Raw genomic sequence first — 26,735 nt, 5'->3', positions numbered from 1 at the left:
TTTCTCCAAAGATATAAAAATGGCAAATAAGCACATGAAAAGATGCTCAACATCATTAGTAATTAGGAAAACACAAATGAAAACCACAATAAAATACCACTTCATACCCACTTGGATTACTAAAATAAAAAAGACAGATGATCCTAAGTGTTGGTGAGGAGGGAGAGATTTGGAACCATTATTCATTTTGGTGGGAATGTAAAATGCTGCAACCACTTTGGAAGAGAGTTTGGCATTTCCTCAAAAAGTTATTCATAGAATTACCATTTGACCTTGCAGTTCTACTCTCAGGTATAGACCCAAGAGAACTGAAAATATATGTTCACACTGGGACGCCTGGGTGGCTCAGTCGGTTAAGCGTCTGCCTTCAGCTCAGGTCATGATCCCAGGGTCCTAGGATCGAGTCCCACATCTAGCTCCTTGCTTAGTAGGGAGCCTGCTTCTCTCTCTGCCTGCAGGTCCCCCTCCTTGTACTCTCACTCTTTTTCTCTCCCGTGCTCTCTCTCTCACAAATAAATAAATAAAATCTTAAAATATATATATATGTTCACACAAAAACTCATACACAAATGTTCATAGCAATATTATTCCTAATAGCTGAAAGTATAGAAAACCCAAACAGCTAATGAATGGATAAACAAAATGTGGCATATACACACAATGGAATATTATTCAGCCAAAAAAGGGAATGAGATACAGATAAATGCTACAATGTGGATGAACCGTGTAAACAGATTGCCAAGGGAAAGAAGTCAGACACAAAAGACCCCATATTGCCTAATTCCATTTATGTGGAATGTTCAGACTAGGCAACTGCATGGAGACAGGAAGTAGACTAGTGGTTACCAGGGACTTGGGGGGATGGGGAGTGCGTGCTGATGGTATAGGTTTCCTTTTCAGGTGATGAAAATATTCTGAAATTAGACAACGACGATAGGTGCACAATCTTGTAAATATATCCAAAACCATTGAACTATACACTTAAAAAGGGTGAAATATATGGTATGTGAATTATATCTCAGTATAAAAATAAAACTGTGCCCTGTGATTTTATAAACTTATTTACTAGCTATAATTATTGTTTGGTAGATTTCATAGGATTTTTAAATATAAACTATGCACATAGATACAGTTCTGTTTCTCTCCAATGTTTATCCTCTATTTCTTTTTCTTACTTTATTGTAGTGGTTCACATCTCCTTGGACAGAAGTGGTGAGATTGGGCATCCTTGCCTTGCTCCTGATTTCCTGAGGACCCTTTTATTATATTAAAAATTGAATAAGATTTTAGCTGTAGGATTTTCAGAGATGCTTTTTATCAGATTGGAAAAGTTCTTTTCCATTCCTAGTTGGTTAGTGTTTTATCATAAATGGATGTTTAATTTTTTCAAAAGTTTTTTCATCCATTAAGTGCCTCATACAGTTTTTATTCTTGAATATTTCACTTTATCTTGTACCCAATACCAATGAACTAGACATTGGGATAAACAATGAAGTAGAGGATCCCACAGGAGATTTTCAGGGCTCTGGCTGCATTTGCCAATCCACATTCCTTTGGCTAGAACTAGTTACGTTTACATCTAAATGCAAGGGTTAGTGGGGATTATAGTCTTCCTGTGTGCCTACAAGAAACATGAAATGGTTTGGTGAAAACAGAACAATTACAGTGATGATGATAAAAAAAATAATGCTGTTATATTTCTGTAGCACTATATACTATCTAATTCAAAAGTCCTTTTCATTTTCTATGCTTTGTATTAAAATTCAGCATGTATCTGTCAATATTCATGTTGGATTGGCTGTTGCCCCGATCTTTTATTCTTTATTCTTCATACATTCCTGGCCTTTTCATCCAGTCCCAAGGTTTTCCATCTTCCTTTTTGGGCTTAAGACCCTGAAATTCACTTCTACAGCTTAGACAACTCTCTTGAAATCCGAACCTCATTCCAGGAAGCCTCTGAAGCATGTCCACATGGATATTCCACTTAAAAGGCCCTAGACGTAGTTATTTCCTTCCCAAACCCTTTCTTCCCAGTGTCTTTTCTAACTCAGATAAAAGCACACTGTGTACCCCATTATTTAATCCACATTCATCTCTGACTTCTCTCTCTCACTTTCCACATCTAATCACTTCTATGCATTAATCTTCTAAAATCTCTCTCAAATTGATTCCTTCTTCTGTATTCCCGTAGCTATGGCAGGTCCTTACCCTCCTGTGTGGAGAAACAGCATCCTTGCCTCACGGCTCAGCCCTCTTTGAGCCATCTCTCACTCATCTCAGGATAGTGTTTCTAAAAATACAAATATAATTATGGTACTTTTATACATAAAATAACTTAATGACCTTCTCTTACAATGTTTATTTTCAGGCTTTTTCTTCTTATTTTAAAGTAGTGGAAATCTGTTTTCAAAAGAAGGTTCACATGAGAGACTATGGACTCTGAGAAATAAACTGAGGGTTCTAGAGGGGAGGGGGGTGGGAGGATGGGTTAGCCTGGTGATGGGTATTAAGGAGGGCACGTACTGCATGGAGCACTGGGTGTTACACGCAAACGATGAATCATGGAACACTACATCAAAAACTAATGATGTAATGTATGGTGATTAACATAACATAATTAAAAAAAAAAAGAAGGTTCAAATCCTGGAGTTGAACAACAGTAAATAGATGGTGAGAGCCAGGTTTCTCCCTGCCAGGGCATTTTCAGATAAGCAAGGAGGGAAGGCTGGAATGAACCCCTTAGTGCTGGATTAGGGTTGGACATGTCAAATATGAACTCACGTGTAGCCTATGTATATATACAGATGGGCAAGTATAGGAACAATTGTGGTTGTGTGTGTATACCTGGGCTTGAATACCTACACACGTTCTCTAGCTCTTCCTGCTGACAGGGCCTGGGGGCAGAGCTACCCCAGTAGCCCCTAGCACACCAGTGCCCACACACTGGTTTCTAAACATCATGCTCCGGTAAAAGGAACTAGGAATATTTGGAGAAAGTGGCTGGTTCTAGGGCTGAGGCAGTAAAAATAGAATATAAACCTGGAGCAGTTGGTATTCCCTAAAGCAATAAAGCACTCAAAAAACAGAAGAATGGGGGCATGTCAAAGGGATATAAGAGCCGACCTAAAAAAGTTCCTAATGGCCAAGGCTTGAACAATTTGAGCAACAAAATAGATAAAGTGGTATTGGATTACAGTTGAAAGTATAAAATGAAGATACATGAGTTCATCCTAATATAAATAAATGATTGAACAAATTAATAACTGGAATGGAAGGGACAGATCTTCCTTATAAAATAACCACCTAACATAGACAGATGGCTCCCTCCAGGAAGTAAAGTTTACTCTCATCCTTCAATGGGAGCTGAACTTAGTGACTGACTCCCAGTAAGAGAATTTGTGAAGAAGAGAAACAGTAACCTTCCAGAGGAGAATCCTGGTAAACACTAGTCATCAAGGTTAGCATCACAAGTGGTAAGTTTTGTTGATATCATATGCCTCCTGCTATGACACGATGGAAAATATACCTTATCTCTGCGGTATTCCTCCCCAAACCCATAACCCTAGTCTGGTCGTGTGGAAAACAGTAGACAAACCCAAAGTGAGGGACTTCCTCTAAAATAACTGGCTAACATTTCTTGAGACTGTCAAGGTCATGAGTAATGAGGAAAAACTGAGAAACTGTTACACATCAAAAGGGATAAAGAGACATGATGATGAAACGCAATGTGGTGTCTTGGCCTGGATCAGCTAGAGCAGAGAAAGTACATTAGTGGAAAAACTGGTGGAATAGGAATGTAGGCTGGAGTTTAGCTAATAGCAGTGTACCAGTGTTGGTGTCTTGGTTATGACAAATGTGCCACAGTAATATAAAAGATTAATATTAGGGGAAACTAGGTGAGGCATTTACGGGAACTCTCTGTACTATCTTGGCAACTTTTCTGTAAATCTAAAACTAGTTCAAATTTTAAAAGTTATTTGAAAAATTAAGATGGCCCAATATAAAACAGATACTAGCAAAGCTGCTGTGCTTCAAGGAGAGTTGCAGGACACAGAGTCCTGACTCCCTGGCCTCCCCTTCCCTCCACGCCCTCCCCGTCCAACCCCCTCCCTCCCTAGGGCTCTAGGGTTGTCTGGCCCGTGATTTGCAAACAACTACCTAGAGAATTAAACCCAAATTCCTTGACACAGGCTTCCAGTGCCCTTTGTATTCTCACCCTTGCCTTCCTCTCCTCATCATCTGTTGATCTCCTGCCTCCTGTATTTATTTCTGTCATATATTCTAAAGGCAATTTCTTTCCTTCAAGCAGACCATGACCTTTGTGTTGATTTTGCCCATGCTGTTCTTTCAGCTTAGAAGATTTTTCTCAAGTTTTTCAGCCTCAAAAATTCTCCATTTTATGCCTTCGATAACATCTGAGAATTCAGCTCAAGAGTCTTCTCCTCTCCAAAGCCTCTAAGGGGAGTGAGGTGCTCTGGAAGTATTTCCACAATAACGTGTCGTCCCTCTTCGCTGTCTGTTTGCGTGCAGCCTTCCTCCAGTGGCTGACAAGTCCCCTAAGGAGAAGTCATTCATCTCTTTGTGCCAAATATCAAGAAGTGCCTAGGACAAAGTAGGTATTCAGTACATGTCACATAAATGGATAAATGGATGGATGGATGGACAGTAGCAAGGTTACTAAAACTAAGTTGTTTCCTTTTTTTGTGGCATTTATATTTATTTGAATCTAGCTGTTAAAAAGGTACAAACTCAACATTTTAGTAGGCAAGTTGATTGCAGTTTTCTAGCATAAAAAGAAAAGCACTGGGGCTTGAGGAGTAAGTACCGGCCTTAATTCCACCAGGATGTTTATAAAACATATTGAAGGGGTTTGGATTTTGCTCCTTTAAATAACAAAAAGTCTACATGTTGTGTACTTTACAGTAAATTAAATGGGTGCTGTAATGTTGCCTTTTCAGTCTGCTGGTGTTTGGAGGAGTTGTCAGTAAAGCTGGCTGCATGCATTCATCTTCATTAGCCGTTTTAAAGTGATGTTTTTTGATGCAAGTGGGCCAACTATTCTCAGGCACTTTAATTTGCCAATTATTGTACCCACGGATAAGAACGGATAGTGATTAGTTTCACATTTTGCTCACTGGGCAGCTTAATGTTCTTGTCACCTTACATTGAGTTTTAAATATGCAAAGTGCAAAGAGTGTCAAATGCTGTTCTCCGACTTGGGGGTGGGAGGGTGGTCATGCCTAGTTACTTGCATTGCTTCTGGATGCAGAAATTAAAGGGCCTTATTGATTAATAAAAGAACAAGATAATATGGCAGAATTCGATCAAGGGAGGATGTGCGTGTGTATGTGTGTATATAAAGGCTTAGGTGTATCTTTTTATTTTCTTTCACAAAAGCACTGTATGCTAGTTTATAGAATCTGAGCGCTAGTTGATGGCTTAGATTACAACCATTTAAGGAAAGAGAGAAGAATGGTAGGCTTATTTACAAAATAGCATTGAACCTTAATAATTTCCTTCTTTGGATATTCTCAGGCAACACAGGTGACCCAAAACACACAATGAGATGCATCATTTTTTAACGTAATGAATATTCATTGCCTTATACTTTGGACAGTTCTACTCCAGCTGTCCCTCACTACTGCCTTCTTTTAAAAATTGCCGTAGAAAGGTAGAAAAGTTCCCTTTGGAAAAACCCAAAATCACCCTGGCAGTTTTGTTTGCTGTTCTTTTGCTTAATTGTCTGGGAGTAAATTTGACTTGTTTATGGGAACTAAACCTAGTGCCACAATTAGCAGAAAAGATTATTTAACAGTATAAGAAAGCATGGGGAAATGTCAGGCAGGTAGCCTCCCAGACATAAACTTCATCCGCTACCCTCTTGAAGAATCTGTTTGCATATAATGTTGTTCACACCACTGATAACAGAAAATGTATTTAATAACTACTCAGAATTAATATGCTGTAGTATGCATGGCTGCCTAATTTAATTTATCTCTGATTAAGCCTATTATGTTTGAGATCACTTTACAGAAGAGATTTTTTTTTTTTGCCAGCTGTAAGCTTATTTGAATTGTAATATAAGTTAATAATGTGTGAAATAACCAGTGGTGCCTACTTCTAAATGTTAATTTTGCCAACTGACTTCCTGAGATGATGCATACCCAGATCATTCATTGACATTTAGTTAATATCTCGCATGAACACCAGACATTGGAATAAATAGGAAAATTAACTATTTTAGGAGGCAAAGACAAATGGAACAGTAGTGCTTTAATCCTGAAATCCAGAGAAAAGGCCATTGCATTATAAAAGTAATTGAAAATCAATGATTGATAATCATATAACATGACAACTAATGTGTAACTTTGGCGTGAGTTCTATTGTAACTGTATTCCTTCAACGTTAAATAATCGTTTGATTGGATAGGGTGGGAACCTCAAGAGTTTGGCAGTGACTGCTGGAGCGTTTGCCTTGACGTCTGGGCAGTTAGGTCTCTTCAGTAGGCCTAGCACGAGAGAGGGAAGGGACTTCCACTGCTGCTGTTTGGTGGCTTGTTCCCCAAGCTTGTCTTTATGCCTGTCCCGAACCAGCTATTTCATCCACCAGTCCAGTTCTCATTTTCAGTGTCATGGGTGGTCATCACCAAAAAACTGACTGGGTGATTATGACCCCCTTGCACAACAGTTGGCCTTAGACTGAGCTACGTGCCTCCCTAGATATGGTTTGCATTGTGTAGAATGTGTATATATATTTTCATTAGTTTATTTTACTTTTATTATATTGATATTTGCTTCTTACCTACCCCAAAAGTGTTTTTCTCCCTACTGGGGGGAGATGCCTTTCCTGGTTCTAAGTGGAATTCCACTCAGTCCTCAAGGCCTGGTTTAAGCCCTACTTACCACTGCCCAGTGCAGATTTCCCAACTGTCTCAGGCCATAGCCATTTCCTCTTTGATCTCCTCTTGAGGTCGTTGGCTCCATCATTTAGTCACCTTTCATGTGTCACACGGTGAGCTCCCTGAACGCAGAGAACTTGAGTTTTAAACCTTTGTGGCCCCACAATGCCCAATACAGCTTCTTGTGCACACACACAAAAAAAGTCAATCGATGGTGGTGATTGATGGTCAGAATGAAAATATGACAAGACAGAAACATATATATCATGATCCTTAAGTGAATAAATGTAAAGTCAGTTTGTGGGTTCTCATTTGTTTGAACTGTGAAATGGAAACATGCATGTAATATTTAAAAAGTCAGAGGCCATAAAGTAGATTTTTCCTTGCTTTGAGTGGCTCTTATTAGACCTATAGTAGGAATCTCAGAATGTATGCAAAGTAGTGTTGTTTAGCCCACGGTAACCTTAGAATCAGCTGGGGAATTTCAAATATATATTCTGATGATTGGGACTCACCTTCAGACCAAGTCAGGGAATAATATCATTTTAAAAAGCTTAACCAGATGATTCTAGAAAGAAGCCAGAACTGAGAACCAATGGTGTAAAGGAAACTTAAAGGTCATTAAATTCATTCATCCATCTGGTGTCTGATTGCTTACTATAGCTGTTTGGCAATGAAAAAAGAGAACTTCTAATAGGGGGATTAAAATTGCAACTTTCTGGGCGCCTGGGTGGCTCAGTTGGTTAAGCGACTGCCTTCGGCTCAGGTCATGATCCTGGAGTCCCTGGATCGAGTCCCGCATCGGGCTCCCTGCTCGGCAGGGAGTCTGCTTCTCCCTCTGACCCTCCCCCCTCTCATGTACTCACTCTGTCTCATTCTCTCTCTCTCAAATAAATAAATAAAATCTTTAAAAAAAATAAATAAATAAAATTGCAACTTTCTGATGCAGGCATCCAGTCCTTGCTCAGATTACAAACCAAGGTTACCCACTGTTATGGTTTGCCAGAGACTGTCCCAGTTTTAGCCCGGAGAGCCCTACACAGTGGGAAACCCATCAGTCCCACACAAACCATGATGATTGGCCACCTTACTACCAACACACTCATTCTTTGGATCCTACAATGTTGTTTTTTGATAAATTTCCTTTTGAGAAGGAGGAAAAGTATGCTTTTGAGGCAGAGTATTTAAAGAAAAGATAGAAATAATTAGAACACTTTAAAACCTTAGCAGCCTTGAGGGGAAAGAGACATATCAGGAGAAAAAAGGGAAAACATAGCAACAGGTTATGTTGGAATTCCTGTAATTAAGATGAAGGAGGGGGGTTTATTTCATGTAATTAATTAAAGAACATCAAAATATTCATTCACTTTTATCTCTGCTATGTAGATAAATTAAGAATGATTTTGTAATGTAAGAAGGCATTAAATGAAAAATCCCAAATTTGTAAATAGAATCAACTTAGCTATAAGCTCCTTGAGGATAGTTATTTTTACAAGTAAGAAAACAAAGACTTATTGAAGGCTACATGGAAAGTTACTGACAGAGCATCTGGCTCCCGGATACTTTTTTGGTAGGTTCTTTGGCCTCTTTCCTGCTATATATCCTTTTATTCCCAGCAACATATAACACAGCCCTTTCCTTTCAGATAAAAGTAATGTTGGTAGGTTGAGAGAAGAAGTGAAAGTGTTGCCTTTTGTTTTTTGGGGTTTTTTTTAAAGTTTTTATTTATCTGACAGAGAGAAACACAGGGAGAGAGGGAACACAAGCAAAGGGAGTGAGAGAGGGAGAAGCAGACTTCCCGCAGAGCAGGGAGCCCGATGCGGGGCTCGATCCCAGGACCCTGGGACCGTGACCTGAGCCGAAGGCAGACCCCTAATGACTGAGCCACCCAGGTGCCCCGTAAAAGTGTTTTAGTAACAAATCATTTTAACAGTTTAATTTGTAATTATAGCATTAAGAATTATGCCCATGAAATGCCCATTTGAGTCTTCTGGTATCACGAAGTAGTCCTGTCCTGCCTAAAGATTCATTTGTCCCACAGTCATTTTCCATCCAGGTCCTGTTGATCATGAGCAGCCAGTCCATCACTACCCTGTTGATTCATTTCATTCACTGATTGCCAACATTGCCAGATGTGTCCCAGTAATCTATCTTCGTCACCAAATCAAATCCACTGAATTGGCAGTGGTTCAGTCAGTGCACTGGTGATCAGAGCTATTGATGGTTCCATGCAGATGAGATGTTAACCTGTACTTAGAAATTTCCTTGAAATCATGATATCGACTTTCTCCCATAAAAGTTATGTGCTGCTGTAGGAGAAATCATCAATAAATAAAACCTCTGACACATTATATTTTCCTTATCCAGAACATTTAGCTGAGGTCATAAAACTCAGAGAAACATTATAGAATGGGAAGCTGCAGGTCAACTCATTGTCCTTTCCAAAATATGTTAATAAGTAGTACCTGAAAAAAAAAATGGTGATGATCTGTGGGCAAATAAGTTTGTAATACACCAGGTAGAACAAAACCAAACTGGTACCTTGAATGGGGGAGATGAACACATATTCCAAAATTACCTAACCTTAGAACTCTTTATCATTAATATCTGGAGGAACTTCATCCAGCCTCCCAATTTTGCTGTTAAATGAACAGTGTCCCCAAAAGGTTAAGGTCCAGAGTCAAATATTATCTTTAATTTTTTTTTCAGGCTCCCTCTTTTCCCCCACTTTCATATTGCTTTCCCTAATCGCCTGTAAGAACTTATCCCCATCTCTCCTCAGTAACTCACAAGTTGCTTCCAATGGACCAGCTTACCAGTGATGTGATGCCTAAGAACAGAACTGAAAACTACTTAGAAAAGATGTACTTCTAGAGAGTTAAAGGTGTCTTCTTATGTTCTGATTTTAATAGCTTTTATTTCTTGGGCACCTAGACTATGTCAGGCTCTTTATATGCATTATGTGATTTAATCCTCATAAAAACCTGCAAAATAGATAATATTATGTCTGTTTTTCCTACTGGGGAGATTGTGAGCTTTCTGAAGATCATACACTCAGTAAGTGGAAGAGTTAGGATTTAAAACAAGGTCAGTCTGACTACAAAGTCTTTCATCTTATCAAGCTCAAAGATTTGATCACAGCTGCATTAGAAGCATTGTTGTTGACAACATACTTACTTTTTAAAAAAGTTATTGGCCCATAATTGAGTTACGGCATAGTATAGAAAGAATTACATAATTTCAGGTAGGCAAATTTGTAAGAAATGTACTAAGGGAAAATAAAAATATGTTAAAAGGATAACCAGTAAGTGGACTTAAATTTATTTAGGGAATGAGGTAAAGGAATATATACAATATACATTAGTGCATACATATATGCGTGCATTCTGAAACCAAAAATGGATACTTTTCAGGACAGTAAAAGGACAAGAACATAAATGGAAGATAATCTGGGCATGTAATTGTGAAAATTTCTTATCTGGATTGTTTTTGCTGGATAATGGTATTTTTTATATGGATTTTGGGTACATGTTGAATGAATGAATGAATGAATGGAGTTTCACGGTAAACATTTAGTGATTTCATTACTTGAATGCCTTCCAAGTGAGTGATCATTGTTTAGTTATCTTAAAGTCAGATGACTTTCTGCAGTCTCTTCTCTTATTTAATAAAATTACAGCTTTTCTTAAGATAGTTATTTGGGCCAGTCATCTCACTATTTTTTAAAATCCTTTTCTTGATGTCTGTTTCTCTATTTTATTTCCTTCCTCACTCTATCCCTCCATCTCTCCTTCCCCCCTTCCCTCCCTCCCTCCCTCCTGTCATCCCTTCCTCCCTCCCTTCTTTCCTTCCTTCCTGTGTACTAAGAAATTGATGTGGCATCTGCCTCAGGTTGATTATTGGTCCAAAGTTCTAGAGCCAAGATAATAATGAGACACTATAAAGTTAAATTCTTAGAGGAGTTCAACTCACTTTGCACAATGATCCCTTGAAAATAATGGAGAGTTAAAATGATTTGGGCAACATCCTCCCTGAAAGCAGTTGTCAAGTGGTTAGTAGTTGATTTTGGGTAACCTAAAATTCTCTGGATAAACTAACTAGACCAGAGTAGAATACATGATAAGTATATAAAACCCAGGAAAAATTTATAAGACTGGAAACCTATGTTCATGGTGAGGAGACAATTATTAAAAAATAATACAAGAAAAATTTCCAAAATGGAACAATAGGAATATCCAGATTTGAAGGGTCCAGAACAATGGATAAGAAAAGATCCTCATTGAGATTCTTTAGTATGAGGCTTCAGAACACCAGGGATTACAAAGAAGATTCTAAAACCTTCCAGAGAAATAAAACAGGTCATATATAAAAGATCAGGAATGCCAATGACATCAGACTCCTCAAGCACCACACTGGAAGCTAGAAGACAGTCCGGCCCTCAGAATGCTGAGGGGGATGACTTTTTACTTAGGATTTAATGACAAGCTTAACTAGCAAGCATGAGAGTAGAATTAAGACGTTTTCAGATGCTCAAGGAAGGTCTCAACGAATTTACCTCCCATGTACCTTTTCTCAGGAAGCTACTAGAGAATGTGCTCTACAAAAATGAGGATGTAATCCAAGAAAGAGGAAGCCATGGGATCCAGGAAACGGGGGACCCAACACAGGCGAGAGGCGCAGGGATTTCGCAAGATGGTGTTAAAAAGAAGCCCCAGGACAACAGGTGGGCGCTGGCCTGGGAAACTGCTAGACCAGACAACTCAATGGGAGGCTCCTCCAGGGAAGAATAGATGTGACAGATTAACTGATGGCGTTGATCATGGGGAAAAAAAGGTTTTAATAGGGTTTTTATAGTTCATTTGGAAAGTTCAGGAGCAGTTATTAATAGATAGACCAAAAAAAAAAGAAAGGAAAAACTAAATATTGCACAAGATAGGAAGTGTTTTCTTACACTATGTGGCTTGATAGTAAATAATTATTGTATAGTCATAACAATCTAAACACAGAATTTTGATTCAACCCCAGATTGCTACTTTAACATACTGGAGAGATGTGGGAGGAAGCTTGTTGGGAGGTGGTGATGGTACAAGGATGCTAAATTTTTCTTTGCCTCCTAGTGAGACAGAAGATAATCTCTAAAAATGGTGACTTGAGAAATACCAGTATGTACACATTATTTAAAAATATGGAATCAAATATCAGAATTGGAAGTTAAAAGTAGTTTTTTCTCCTATGGCAGGATTCACCCTCTTTGTGGGGAGGGATGGGTTAGTTACCGGTTAGTCTCTCTCCCCTGGACGAGTGCATAGATTTATCAAACCGAGAGTAACTAACTGGGTGGGCAAAAGCCTTACCTGTTAATAGCGAGCTCACTCTGGCAAATAACTCTCCTTCATAATAAAGCAAACCAAAAAATGTCTCCTCAGAGGAGCAGGAAAGGGGTGGTGGGGACAGGTGACAGAAGGGATGGTTGTTTTTAGTTATAGGCTTTATAGTACCATAATAATACTATGTGCTTTTTTAAACTATAGGCATACATTATTTTGAGAAGTATGAAGTAGGTTTTAAAAATTACTGGCATTAGAAATAGAGGTTGTAAAACCAAAGTGTACAACCCTCCCTTGCTCCCATACACCAAAAAAAAAAAAAAAAAAAAAGAAGAAGCTGATGGTGCCTTTTTGGATCTCTTTCAAAACTGATTTATTTATCCCACATCTAATAACGAAGTAGGGGCCTTAGGACCGTCTGCTGGTCACACTCCAAGCAACTTGCCCGTCATCCACAAGCACACCCCACATTCGGGGTTAAGCTCTACACAGCCACTTCACGGTCCCATGCAGCATCTGTACTCCCCCTCACCTGGGCCTTTGCTCACCTTCCACTCACACGTGTCCACACACACACCCACCCAGTCCCAGAGTCCCCTTGTTCCACTTTACCCGTTTTGTATCTCGGCTCAGATTCCTCTCTGAAGGGTCTTTGAGGGGCCCTGGGTCAGAACATTCTCTCCTTTATTTTAATCCTTGTTGTATTGCCTTTGGCACCACTTACCACAATCCTGGTGTGTTGTGTTTGGTTGTGTTTTGTTTTTTTCTTGTCCTGTCTTTGCTAAAAGGCTAGAAGGTGACAGGGGAGGAGCCATATTGCACTGATATGTATTCGTCCTACAGAGCTTGGCAGAGTGCTGACATAATCCAGGTACTGCCTCAGATAATAATTAAATGAATAAATTAATCTTTCATTAAATGTGGAATCTGTTCAGTCATACAGCCCAGAGTTAAACATCTGCATCCACATAAATAAATATTACTGGAAGGTAAGGACTTTGTTTGTTTTTGTTTTAGGGAAGCTTATATGCTTTCTTCTAAAGGGGAAGATTGCCTTCAGAGCCCAGAGGGTTAACTGCTCCCTAAATGTTTGCTTCTGCTTCCTTTGTGGGGGATGTATAAAGCTTGTCACCTGGAGGGACAAAGTTTTTCTTTGACTCTGCAAGGACTCCAGGTAGCCTGGCATTGAGGAAAATTGCAAACAGGATGTCCTCCTGACCCCCCGCTAGAGGAACTTCTACTGCCTGGTGGACAGTGGCACAGGCTAAGATGAGGCAGGAAAGGGGGGAATACTCAGTGATACCATGAGCACGCAGGGCGAGTGGCACACTGGGACTGACTTACAGCCACAGCTTCTCACACCCAGCTGAATGAAATCCCTTTCTACTTCATCAGGTTCGATGCCACATTCCCCAATCTTTTTATGACCACTGACTGATCATCTTAACAAATTACACAACGGGATTAATCTAGAACATTCCTATATGCAAACAGTGGCATACTGTGGAGCCACTAAAGAGAATGAGGTAGACCTGTTCCGTTCTGATACGGTGAGAGCTTTAACACGTACCAGGGAAAAGTCAGCGTGGAACAGAAGGATCCCCTTCGTGTCTTTACTGCGATATCACCGTTTCAGTGAGGTCGTCCTTAACCACTGCGTTGATAATCACAATCATCCCCTCTCCCGCTTTTGCTCCATTAGCATTAGCCCTATTTGACATACCATATAATTATTTTACTTGTTTGTTTATGATCTATATTCCCTACTGGAATGTAAGGTACATGAGGGCTTCTGTGTGTTTTATTTACTGCTTTTCCCCCCCAGTGCCTTAAAATGACTGTATGAATGAATTTGTATGAAAAAGGGAGTTATTTGCATAGAATCTTATTATTTGTCCAGAATCTCTAGAAGGCTACACAAACCTAACAATAGTTCTCTCTGAGCCGTAGAACTAAGGGCACGTGGGAGGAAGAGTAACTTCTGTTGTATATATCTTACCATTTTCACGCATCACTTCTTAAAATAAAAACACTAGTTTCAGAGGGAGTCCCATTTGCAGTGTTTCTCGAATGGCTATAATAAAATATAAGTTATTTAGTCAGCACCATTTATTTCTGGTCCTGAGATAATGAACACCATTTAGAATTTCCCTTCTTTTCAAAAGTCAAGTTGTAAGTGCCCCATGATTCAGCTCCATGGAGTTTATACTTCATGAAGCTTTTATCAGCCGAGACTTTTTATTTTCCATCAGAGCGGTACCGTCAGTACTGATGTTGTAGTGGGACAAAAAAAAAAAAAGTTTTTAGGTCAGATACATTTATAACTTCTTACTTTTAGCTAAGTGACCCAAAGCAGGTGACTTAATCACCCGGAGCCTCAGTTCTTTCCTATAAAATTGGGATAATTTTCCCTACTAGCCGAGGGTGTTGTCCAGACGAAGTCTGAATATTCAGTGCCCCGCAGTATCTGGTGCTCAGCAGGGTTCAGTAAATGTTAAGTCCTTCCCTTTTCCCTGCAGAAGGTGACCCGAGAGGACACTTATAGTGATAGTCTTATCCCTAAGTTCTCAAAGTGTTGTCCCAGCAGCACCAGGGAGTTTATTGGAAATGCAAAGTCTCAAACCCCACCTGATCTAATGCATCAGCATGTAGTTTAACAGAATACCCTGGAGATATCTCTGCACGGTGGAGTCTGAGGAACTTTGTTTTTATGCTTCTTATGGCAGTGTTTCCAACAGGGTTGTATTAATCTTGTTTTTCATTGTCTGTATTTTATGATACTTGGACATCTTAGGGCCTCGCAGATCCTGGGGGAGGCACTGTCCTTGCAGGATTAGCTAATTCACTTGGCCGAGGAACACCCTGTGACGTCAAGCAATCCTGAGTCTATGCCCCCACCCGCCTCCTTTTATCAGGCTCTTGCAGTCCAGGATATTATCCCCCTGCCCTAAATCACCTCGGGGCCAGGTACTGGTCAGCTGGGAACCAACTGCATACCACAGAACCCACTGACATTATGCAAACTAGCCAGTCCTAAACCTCTTGCCTTGCCTTGCTTTGCCTTTCCTGCAGAAACCACAAACAAGTTAGTTGCCATGTTCCCCCCTTATCACCTCTGATTCCAGCCGACCCCAGTGCCTCCAGGCCGTCTCAGCACTGCACGCCCCCCTCCTCTTGGGAACTGGACATAGCAGACTGTCTTTTCATTGGCAAGCATCTCCTAAAATGCTGGCCTCATCACACCCAAAGACAACCAAAATCCCGGGTACATTTTCAAACAAGGCTGCCCTTTTTTAAACACGTTTCTTAGTTTAGCACCGCTGGCTACCATTTCCACCCCCGCACCTTGACCTTGCCAATTGTAGTTTCATGTGAAGAGTGTGAGGGTGCCCAGCAGAGCCAGATGTTTGGGGGATTTGGGGGGCGCTGACCAACAAACTGAAACCTCAGAGGATGCTTCAGCCACCTCACGAGGCTGAACTTACTTTTAAATGGAGATGATCAAGGATAACCACGAACAAAGTTGTAAACCTGCTTCAGGTAGCATGACTATGTTGAATGCCGATAATACTCCTCGAGCACAGGCTCTGAACACTTCAGAAACTGCTATTACAAATGGTTAAGACCTCCAAGATAATGGAACCGTTTGAATTGAAACACACACACTTATTTACAGAATGTCAGGGAAACAAATGAAAACCTGCCATCCACCTCCATTCATTTTTCCCTGTGGCTTCGTAATATGGTATGTGTGTTTTAGGTGGAAGTAACCCTTGCCCGGGAGCAGCTCTTCTGTTTCTTGAAGGTGGGCCACCTGCCTGGCCCCCTTTGCATGTGCCTCTTGTCTCTCCTGTTTGGAAAAGAATCTTGATATATGGAAGTGAGCTAACTGAAGGTGAAGTAAATAAAAGCAAATATTAGAAGACCATCAAAGGTACTTTTCTCCCTCTGACTCAAAGAAAAAAGAGATGTAAAGAGTATTTATTTCAGAAATAGCCCACATTTGTTAGATAAGATGATGAGAACAGAAGATAGCAATTTAATGATAACTTTTTCCCTTATAAAAGTTTTTATTAGTTTAATTAAGAAATTGGAATTTGATTAGCAGCATTTAATTAGAAATATTAGACAAGGAAATTTTTCCATTGTCTTATGACTATCAGTTTTGTTTCCTTAAGACATAAGCCCTTCTCACCAGACACACAGAAAGGTAACTATGTGAGGTGATGGATTTGTTAACTAACTTTATTGTGGTCATCATTTCACTATCTCTCTCTCTATCTGTCTATCACCACTGTATGTACACGTTAAATTTATACAATTGTTTCTGCCAGTTCTACCTCAATAAAGCTGGGGAAAAAAAATAAACCTATTGCTTATGACCAAAAAAGAAACTTTGGCTGCAGATAGCCGGAGTGTGCTCCCCATCACTGGCCCTATCACACTCAAGATTGCGGCCCGAGCAGTATCTAAAATTTGACTCGTGGCCTGTGTGACTGACAGCATCCCCTGAAGCCACAGGCTTGTTTCTCAGTAGGTATATTGTTTGATTGCTCCTTGACCCTTTTCCAAGAAGCCTAATTCGCCCAAGGGAATCTCACACAGGAAAAGAGTGTTTGCATCTGCTTAGGGAAATGTGCCTGAAATAATGACTTATTTAGAACGGAGAACAGAACGGAATGGAATGGATTGATAAGCCAGTTTGAGCAGGCAGAGAGCAACCCGGGCCTCGTAGCTCTTATAAAAGGAGCTGTGCAGCAAAGCAGTTTGCCCAGACCGGGTCTGGCAAGACCCATCTCCATTCCACAGATGTCGTCTCTGTAAACTCCATACAAAATTCTTTCTCTTACAAAGGCCTCAAGGCGTGGGAGCTCATCTTCGGTGTCACAGACACTTCTAAGATGGTGCGGATTTCTCGATTTAGCCCTGCAGACCCTGGTGTAGAAATTGCTCTCCGAGGTATGTTCCCCGTTTTAAACGTGGTGGCGTCCCTGTGGGTGACCGCGGAGCACTTGGTGGCGCTGGAAGTTGAAGCACTTTCTGGGTGGCAGGGGGCGTTGGCCAGGGTGCTGGTGTGGGGCTTGCCCGGGGAGAACTTGACTCAGCTTCTTTCTCACTGAACTTAAAATGAACCAGCCGTCAGAAGTCGGGCTGACATCTCATCTAGCAGGGTGAAGGATGAGGTGAGGCAAATAAACAAAACAGAAAGGAGACAGAACATTGCCACTGTATGGCTCTTTTGTGCTGCTGTTTTCTATTTCTTTTGCTTTGTCTTTTTTCTTTCTTTTTTTGCCAAGAAAATGCAATTGATTCGTTGAGAACCATAGCCTCAAGGCTTGCAACTCCTTTGAAATGGGAAAGGTGACAACAAAAAGTTTCTTAAAATAAATTTAAAATCCGGAGGTTACTTTTTTTTCCTGTCTTAATCTTTCTCTGCTATTCAGTTAAAAATGAAAACAAAAATGGAACCATGGACCACATTTAAGTGAGCAAGGTTAAACTTAAAGTCGCGTTTATGCACAGTGGTAATGGGAGTTTGCCTTTCTTTTTAAATTTAAATCTATCTTTGCACAATTAGCAAATTATTAAATGACCTTTCCTTCAAAGTCTGCAAGCAAGTGCTTGTTTCCACTAATAAGAGAACATGTTTTACAAGGTTCACGTTGATTAATTGACAAATGCTGATAAAATCAAAGCAGGGCTCAAACGCAGTGCACCAGATGCAGTATAAATTACTTCTGTTCGATACTGTTTCACGTGGCTATGCATTTATGGCTTACCTTTCAATAAATATTACTGTCTTAATTGAAACATCCATTGTGGAAATTTATCTGTGAAGATGACTGTCAGGAATCATAGCTCGGACTAAACATTTCTATATCTCTATATGTTTTTTCAGCTCAGTTAAAAGCATTGATTGCTATGAGTATTTTAAAAATGGATGCTTTATAGTTTATGCGAAATGAGTGCTAACACATTTTAATATAGTTTGAAAATCTTGCACCCTTGAATGACCTAAGTATAGTGTTCCCTACATTTCTGGATAGCTTCAACTATAACAAAAAACTAAGTGTCCTAAACCGCTTAGCCTTACATCATTCACTAAGAGCATTACATTCTTGGCCCTTTGCCATCCAGCTGTTTTGGCAACTGTGTTGGGCTCCATTAGAGGGCCCATAGCTGGCTGTTTCATGCTCATCCATGTGTCAGACATAAGAGATCCATGGCCAAACCCAGCTTCCTATTTTTGCTTATGAGTAAGTAGCTATCCAGAAGGATGTCTTGCATCCCAGGCCAAACCTGAAGGTGCAGAGGCTCCCGGCAGGAGAGGAATGTACATTAGGTCACTGAAGAGTTCCTGTTCTTCCCTTGTTGTGGTTCATAGCCATTCGGTAGATTCACAGGCTCTAGTCCCTCAAGAATATTGTAGATTTAGGGGTCCAACCAATCTGATAGTTTTGTCTGGATGTCGTAAGATGTCCTACCACATCTAGCCTCCTGGGAAATTAGACATCTTCTAGAAGTACATTTGACATACTCTTTTCAACAAAGTCATTTTAATTCAACAAATATCTGTCAACCTACTGTACACCAGGCACTGTGCTGGGCCCTGGGGATATCAATATGAATCAGATAGATTCTTTAACCAGAAGGAGCTGACAATATCCAATCATAGCTCCAAACATTTACAATTTGTTATTTAAAAGATACCCATACATAACTTGCCAAAATCTTTTTGAATCCCCCTCATGTACCAGGCACCATTCTAGATGTTCAGTAAATATTCCAGATGTCTTCTTTCTTCAGTATTTATCAATGATCACTGTGTTCTGGTGGCCCTCTGAGGCAAATCTCATTGGCCAGTTTTCTGTTTGAGCCTCCTGAGTTACTGGTGACCAGGTAATAGTTGTACTCAAGAATACCACAGCTCACCAGACCTGTATTGAGATCAGTGGGACTGAGCAGAGATCATCACTCTGAACTCAGTCAGAGGGCATGCTGCTCTCAGGATGAGCATGAAGATCATGGAGCAGGTATATGGAATGTGTGATGAGGGAGTTAAGGACAATTGGGGACACCCTGGAATCAAGTGAGTTTTGGAATATGGATCACATGGAGGCAGATTCAGAGATGAGCAGAAGTCGCATTGCGCTAGTAAATCATACAATTCCAAGTGATTGACTGGAAGGTAAGGACGGAAGGCAGACTGGTGAGGGAGGTCACAGAGAAGCAACCAGTTTAGTAAGAAGAGATCAAAGCAGGTCAGCAGGCAGGTGAGTTTTTCCGGCTGTCAGCCTGGTCAGCATTGCAGAATTCTAAAAGATAAGCAGCTGCTGGCATGGGTTCAACAATCAAGAGAATCAGGCTTAAGTATAATAAACAAGGAGAAAAATCTCTGCCGCTGAGAACTTGGTCACAAGAAGTGAAACGTGCTTCCAGTAATCTAGGTCACAATGCTGTGGGCAGGATGGGCAGCATGATGGAGAATTTCTGAGTTTGGGCTCATTATGTTCTCTCAGCCCAGACATCATGAAGACAGTGTCTGGCATGCAGGAGACGCTGCACAAGTATTCCACGAAATTGACCTGGCTTCCGAGAGGGAGGCGCGTCCCAAAATGCAGCGATTTTTACACGGCAATATAAAAATTCAATTGCCCCTGCACTTAGTGAAGAAAAAGCAGCACAGGAGAGTCAAACACAGAAGGAGGAAGCCTGCTCACTTAAACGATGCATGCATTGTCCCAGTATTCGTGTTCATTCCCTCCCGTGGTTTCTTTGCTGTGGGGTGGCCTTAAGTCGGAAGAGGGACAGGGTGGTAAGGAACGTGGGAAGTTCTAAGAGCATGTGGTTAGCTGTTAATGATCAGGCCCGTTTTCCTTGTGTGAGCGCATTTAGAAAGAAAGAAATGAAAAGGGAAAGGTGAGGGAATTGAAACCCTGCCAAACTCACAGGTTCTGTCTGTGAAAATCTCAGCAAGATGCTAAAACGTGGCTGGGTTGCTTGGGGCACACCCAGAACCCCTTTGCACTGTCCATCAGCAAGGTGCTGCCTTCCGATCCCCAGCCCCCTGAGGCTCTCCTATGTTCATGGCCGTCGCTGCCAGTACAAATGTTAGGAAAGATCCTTCTCTGCAACCTTAATAAAAGTCTTACTGTGCTAGCATGGTACATCACCCTTAAAAGTTGTAAAACCCAGCCTTTTCAAAAATCTCCTTTGTCACCAACTTGCGTCAGTGAGATATAAAGACCACCCCCCCCCGGGGGGGGGCATCCTTTCTGTCAGCTGCCATTCTGTGCCCTGATGCCAGGGAGGGCCGAGAGCTGTTCCCCACTGTGTACTCCTGGACCAATATTCCCTGTTTGGACACTAGATGGGGCATTGTTATTATTACGGTGGCTCTTGAATGTGAGTATGTAAAACCCGGAAGGATGAAAACATCTCTTTAGAACATCATATTGTGCTACCGAATCAGAGAACACTGCAGGAGGAAACCGCCATGAAAAGTCTCTAAAATCCAAGCCCTGGCTTTGAGTTTTTTACCTGAGAAAACTGTGACCGGCCCCAGTTCATGCAGTGAGTCAGCAGCAGACCCCCAAAACTGGGAGCCAGAATCCAAGCCTTGAGAGCCTAGAGCAGCCCTGCACCATGCCTCACAGCCTGCACGGCCGGGGAGGAGGCATGGGGGCCCCATGGGCTCAGGGGCCAGTCACTCACCTCTCAGAAGCCTCCTTTTATATGGGGAATAATAAAAGAATAAAAGAAGACATCTCTGAGGCATCCTAAATATGTCCTTCCTGCAACTTGACTCTACCTACAGATGGCCCAAAGAAAAATAAACAATGTACACAATCCAGACACTCAGTTTCTTTTTTTAACCTCTCTCTTATGTGCACACACATACACTCACACATACATGTAACCCCTTTGAAAATAATACCAGTATGAATGGATGAACTTCATTTTATAAAATAGGGATAAGCAAAATATTACCTGTTATATTTAGGTTCTAGCTAACTAAATGTTCCTCTGGTTTGGCTAGCTTCTAGGCACTACGAAAGCCTATCAAAGTCCTGTCCTCTTCTTCATCTCTCAGCCACTAACCAGCCATCCTCCCTTGAGCACTAGAATCCTCAGGGCTTAGAGCTGTTGCCTAGAACCCAGCTGAGGACAGGGACTTCCCAGACCTCCTTTCCTTCTCCGGGACTACCCGAGCTTGCTTTCCCCCTCCACTTCCCTCTGTGGCAGAAGACAGGCATAGTACAAAACAGGAAGGCTGCAGCCCAGCCTTCACCTGCACTTACGTACCAGAGTGACTCAGTCACTGAAAGGAAATTCTTGATTTCTCCTCACCCTCCTCCCTTCTGACCAATAAATAGGTCTTAGCACAGATCGGAATTCTTACAGACCCCATAATGGATGGCACTTTGCAGGCTTTGTTCTTGGCAGGCCCTCTTTCTTTTTTTTTTTTTTTTTTTTAATTTTTTTTATTGTTATGTTGGCAGGCCCTCTTTCTTAAAGAGATTAACTTGCATTTTAAGCAGACCGAAAAGGCGTGATCATTGCAGTATGTTTTTTCTCATTTCAGCACGAGCACTTGTCCTCACAGGCCTGTAGTGCTGGTTATTTCAGTTCCAGAAGGATTCTCAGTTTCTCTGCTCCTACCAAGGGGCTCTCAGTCCTCTGTTCCTTCTAATTACACAAACTTCCTAAACATCTAGGGTCCTTGGGAGAAGGGCAGGCTCGTGAGAAAGAAACCATCCAGTTTGTGATCTTATCTCATGTTAGGCTTTGCAACTTAAATCTTTTTGAAGAAAAACACTTTTTAAAAAAAAATATTAATTATTTATTTGAGAGAGCACACGAACAGGGGGAGGGGCAGAGGGAGAAGTAGACTTCCCACTGAGCAGGGAGTCGGTTGCAGGGCTCAGTGTGGGGCTCAGTGTGGGGCTCGATCCGAGGACCGCGGGATCATGACCTGAACTGAAGACAGATGCTTAACTGACTGAGCCACCGAGGCCTGCCTGAAGTAAAACACTCTTAAAAGTCTGATTTTTAAAACTTGGCATGCATGGGCTGAATTGTTTTTTCCAACTTGGAATGCTCTCGTCTGCCTGGTCTAATCTTACTCATCCTTTAAGACCCAGCTCAAATGTCATCTTCTCTGCTGAGCCTCTGCCCCCCCTACTCCCATGTCCCCTCCTGAATCCTCGCTCTTTATTCTACGCTGCCAGAGCATTTTCTTCACACCACTGGAATATAGTCCCATTCCATTACCCCCAGTTATCCAGCTGTCTGTCCTGCCAGCCTAGCTGTGGGCTCTTGGAAGGCAGGACCTGTGGACTGTGCCTGATTCATCTTGTGTCACCTGCAGAGAGCAGAGTGGATGATGTGCACTGGGAGTTCTATACATATAGATGGCATTGGACCACATTATGTCAGCATCAGCTCTTTTAATATAAGAATTCTGAGTTTGAGGAAAATATAGCCAATCAAAGTGTAATGTAAAAACCATAGTCTTCTGAAATTTCCTGAAGAAAGTTCCCAAAGACAAGTTTGTTTTTTTAATATTCTTATTTTTAAGAGGAAAGCGTTACATAAAACTAGGCATATGGCACCATGCTCTTGGGGACACTGGTCATTTATTTGCTCCCCACACCAGAATAGGGTAGGAATTTTTGTCACAGATTCACTTTGCTTTATATAGAAGATGTATACTGGAACAGTTGTATGTAAATCTAATATCTATACATCAAATTATGTATAAAAAATGTACTAAGAGAATAGTTTAAAGAGAACATTTTTCCAAATGAACAGTATTTATGTAAAAAGGGTAATTTCTGAATTTATCAGGGAATTTGTCTATTGCAGAGAAGTATTTCTCCTAGAATGATAAAGGCTCGCCTGTGTTCCAGTCAAAACTCACACGGGATTAATTTCATGCTTTTCCATAGTCTATTTAAAACACTGGACTTACTTCTAAGAAGATTTTTAATTTATACAACAGATACTCTCGGCTAACTGTAGTGCATAACTCTTCTCATTGTCATAAAATAGATATGTATCATGTATTATTTCAGGTTCGGTTAATAAAAAATTACTTGCGTGGGCATTTGATGATTTCAAACACAAATCTTATTGGAAGGAGTCAGTATATTATACTTCTGATCTGCAGGAAGAATTGAGGACTGATGGCGAATGTTCATGCAGTTCCCAAAATATGGGAAAGGACACCAGGCACAAATCTCCATGAGATGCTTGTCCAAAGAACCAAAGACAATGCGCTTGGCGCTGAAGTTTTAGATGGATTTTATTTAAATGTTTCCATTTTCCTTTTTTTCTAGATTGGCCAAAAGGGAACTGAAGAGGGGCGGAGTCGTGTGGGTTTGGTGTTGTGGCTGTGAATTTATAGTGAGTGACTCAGTCAGTGTCCCTTTGCATTCAGCACACGGGGCCACCGCCTGCCTCTTCTCCCATCTTCCCATGAAGACACAGCAGTGGTCCTTTAATAATGCATTCACTGAGTTGAGAAATAATATTCTCGCTTCTGGAACTATGCATTTAACACATTCTCAGCAAATGCCATGTGGCAAACCTAGTGCTTTTAGACTGAGGTTCTGCTTTGCATAAATAAGACAGGGGCGTGTTGACCTTTTTCAGTAAACAACGCAGAAATGTTGATTACCTTTAAAATTCAAATGCAGCTTTTAAAATGTGTTCTCATTTCCATGGACAGCTGAGACCTACTGCACTAAAACCCAGCTACTCTGAGGTCTGTGAGGAGCTTGGGAATTGGTCCGATTCCTTTCCTCCTTGCTTGTTTTAGCTCCATGTCTGGACACTCTGGGGACCACTCTGTTCAGTGCCCCCTACATTTACATGTTTGATTCCCCTGGAGATCTTTCCCCTGTCAGACGATTTGTCTCCTGAATATCATGTTTGGGCCAACATATATGCCTCTACCTAAATTTAATTAAGTAGTAAAGCTGATCTTTATTAGAAGTTTATTTCAAACATAGATATCCCCACTCCTACTTCCACTTTAGAAAATGTTTTTTGATTGCCTATGTCCTTTCTCACTCCTACAAAAATATCGTAGGAGAAAACCCCCACCCTACTGTGAGATCTCATCCAACTTTTATTACTGCTCCTTGGGATCAGAGCCACGCGGCTGCCAGGATATTGCATTTACGCAAAGGTGATCATTACTAGCAGACCTGCAGTACTCCCTTGGGGCAGGTAGGTTCTGGGCCAGGGCCTCCAGGTGGGAGAGCTGCATCTGACCTATTCCACTGGATTAAAAATTAAAATCTGTTTAGAAGCAAGCTGCTCACTTTTGGCCTGGAGCATCTAGCAGTATTCACAGGCTAATGAATGTGTTTTAAGGGAATAGTGTTTCCTTCCTCCTGGCTTCAATCCCCAGCACACACACACCCCCCCCACATATCCCCCCCACACACCTTTTTTTGTTTTACTTCCCTTGTAGGTCTGCTTTCCCATTAGGACAATAGAAATAGCCATCCTAATTCCAATCATCTGAGCTCAGATACTGATTTGGAAAGATATTCAGCCTTTGTAAGAAATGACATCTATAAATTTAGCTTAGTGTAAAGTCATTTTCAATTCGTTAACTGGAGTTTCTAGTTAACAGAGAATCATCTTTTGATTATAACTGTTTAGGGAAGATTGCAAATAATATAAAAACAACTTTGCATCGTAAAGTTTAGCTAATATCCTGGATGTGATAGGGAATTATTCCAGTTTCTTAACCCTACATTTATACTTCCAATACTGTGTATTGGCAACTGGTCTCCGGACTGATGATCTGAATACACCAAAAATACCAAAAATGAATAGGACAGTTCTGCATTCTTTCTTTTTCTTTCATACCCATGACATTTTTTTTTTTTTTAAGAGTACTGGTTAGTTATTTGCAGGATGTCTTTGATATGGGTTTGTCTGATGTTCTCTTCTAATTAAATTAAGGTTATACAATTTTAGCAAGAAGACCACAGAGGTGGTATACCCTTCTCAGTGTCTCAGGTCAAAGGGCATATGAGGTCAGTATATCTTATTACTGATTTTAACATCTTTTTGGTACCATCAGTTGAAACAATACTATTTTCTTCTTAGGAAGCCAAATTATATCATTAGAACATAGTGTTTTATTGTTCTCATAATTGAGGTTTATACTTAGTATTTTAATAAAACTGTGCTTTTATACATAGAATATACATTTTCAGCTGGATCAAAATGATGCTTCAGTGATTTTTTTATTATATCGGACACTTTTTATGGTCTTCCAGTTTCAGGCATATATCAGAGCACTCTGATCTCTAGTTTCCTAATCTGTTGAGCTGCTGTGACAATTACAGGAGCTGACATATGTGAAGGTGGGAACAGGTTGTAGGTGCTTGGCAAAGTGTAGGTAAAGTAGAATTCTGATATCGATCATTTTTGTCCAAAAAAAAAAAAAGAAAGGAAGAAAAAAAGAAAACAGCTCCCATTCAGTCCCAGGGCAGTAAAATGTCAAAAAATGTTATGAGTTAGTTGACTGCTGTAGTTAAGTACTATCAGCCGATGTTTAACTGTTCAAATGTATAGAAGCATATTGATCACAATCAGTATAGGGTTTTTTAACATTTCTGGGTCTTCACATAAGCCACTTGTCTCTACTTCTTTGACTGCGCTGCTAAGATGAACTTTGAGCTTCCCATCCTTTCATTCATTTATTTGTTTTGTGCCTAATTGTCAGACCTGATCCTTAACACATAATGGATATGAAAGCCCCAGGTCAATCAGACGTTGAGGCTAAGACTTCTTAGATCAAGATAAGGAATAGGACCAGGGTTTAAATATTTCTCAGGTTAAACACCTGGACCTGTTTCATCCTTTTAGATATTTAGTCCTATTTTTAATTTGATTTATTTTCTATAGGGAGCCATGTTATATAACCTTAAAGTTTTGGAGGCAAAGTGTTTCCTTGACATAAAAAACATATAAAAATGTCTTTTCCATTGCTGTATGTGTTTTTATTATTTCTGAAACTGTTTTCTGGGTCTATAGTACACTCATGAAGAGGTCCATAGACATATTGAAAGTGCTACAATATAGCCTAAAAATTTGCACAAGAAAAATCTGGCTCATTTCTCATTTATTCACTGAACACCTGGGTTTTGCTGGGTAAATGCTAGACACACAATACTGAGGGGAAAACAGCATGCCTGTCTTCATGGAACTCGTCTAGGAGAAGAGACAGGCATTGGGACAAGTAAATAAAATGTTACAAAGTTAAGGCAGGATGGCCATTAATAATGTAGGAGAAAGATGTGAAAAAGATTCGTTGAGGCAGACCAGGCATCACTCAGTCAGTGCTCTGTCTTCAAGAGTCAAAGCCAGGGACACTGTAACATCACATTCATGAATCCTTAAGATTGGAAACTATGAAAAGTCACGTTGCATACTTTTCAAACAACACCATACAGTTGAGTATTGGTCAAATAGTTGCTTCT

General features: G+C 40.6%; 1 protein-coding gene across 12 annotated transcripts in view; it reads left to right on the top strand.

Moving 5' to 3' along the window:
* ENOX1 (ecto-NOX disulfide-thiol exchanger 1) overlaps positions 1-26,735 on the top strand; it is a 550,829-nt gene that overhangs the window by 286,850 nt on the left and 237,244 nt on the right. For 6 of the 12 annotated variants that reach the window (XM_032402958.1, XM_032402955.1, XM_032402957.1 and 3 more), the window contains 2 exons: positions 11,475-11,621; positions 17,080-17,184. The exons of 2 other annotated variants lie outside the window; for them this stretch is intronic. In XM_032402958.1, coding sequence (XP_032258849.1) covers positions 11,534-11,621; positions 17,080-17,184 — 193 coding nt within the window. In that variant the 5' untranslated portion in view covers positions 11,475-11,533. 4 more of the 12 variants (XM_032402963.1, XM_032402962.1, XM_032402960.1 and 1 more) reach the window with 4 other exon arrangements.

The sequence above is a fragment of the Phoca vitulina genome, unplaced genomic scaffold (assembly GCF_004348235.1).
Source record: "Phoca vitulina isolate PV1807 unplaced genomic scaffold, GSC_HSeal_1.0 scaffold5, whole genome shotgun sequence".
NCBI classification, from domain to species: domain Eukaryota; kingdom Metazoa; phylum Chordata; class Mammalia; order Carnivora; family Phocidae; genus Phoca; species Phoca vitulina.
The sequence above is the reverse complement of the archived record's forward strand: the minus strand, read 5'-3'. Positions and strand labels throughout refer to the sequence as shown.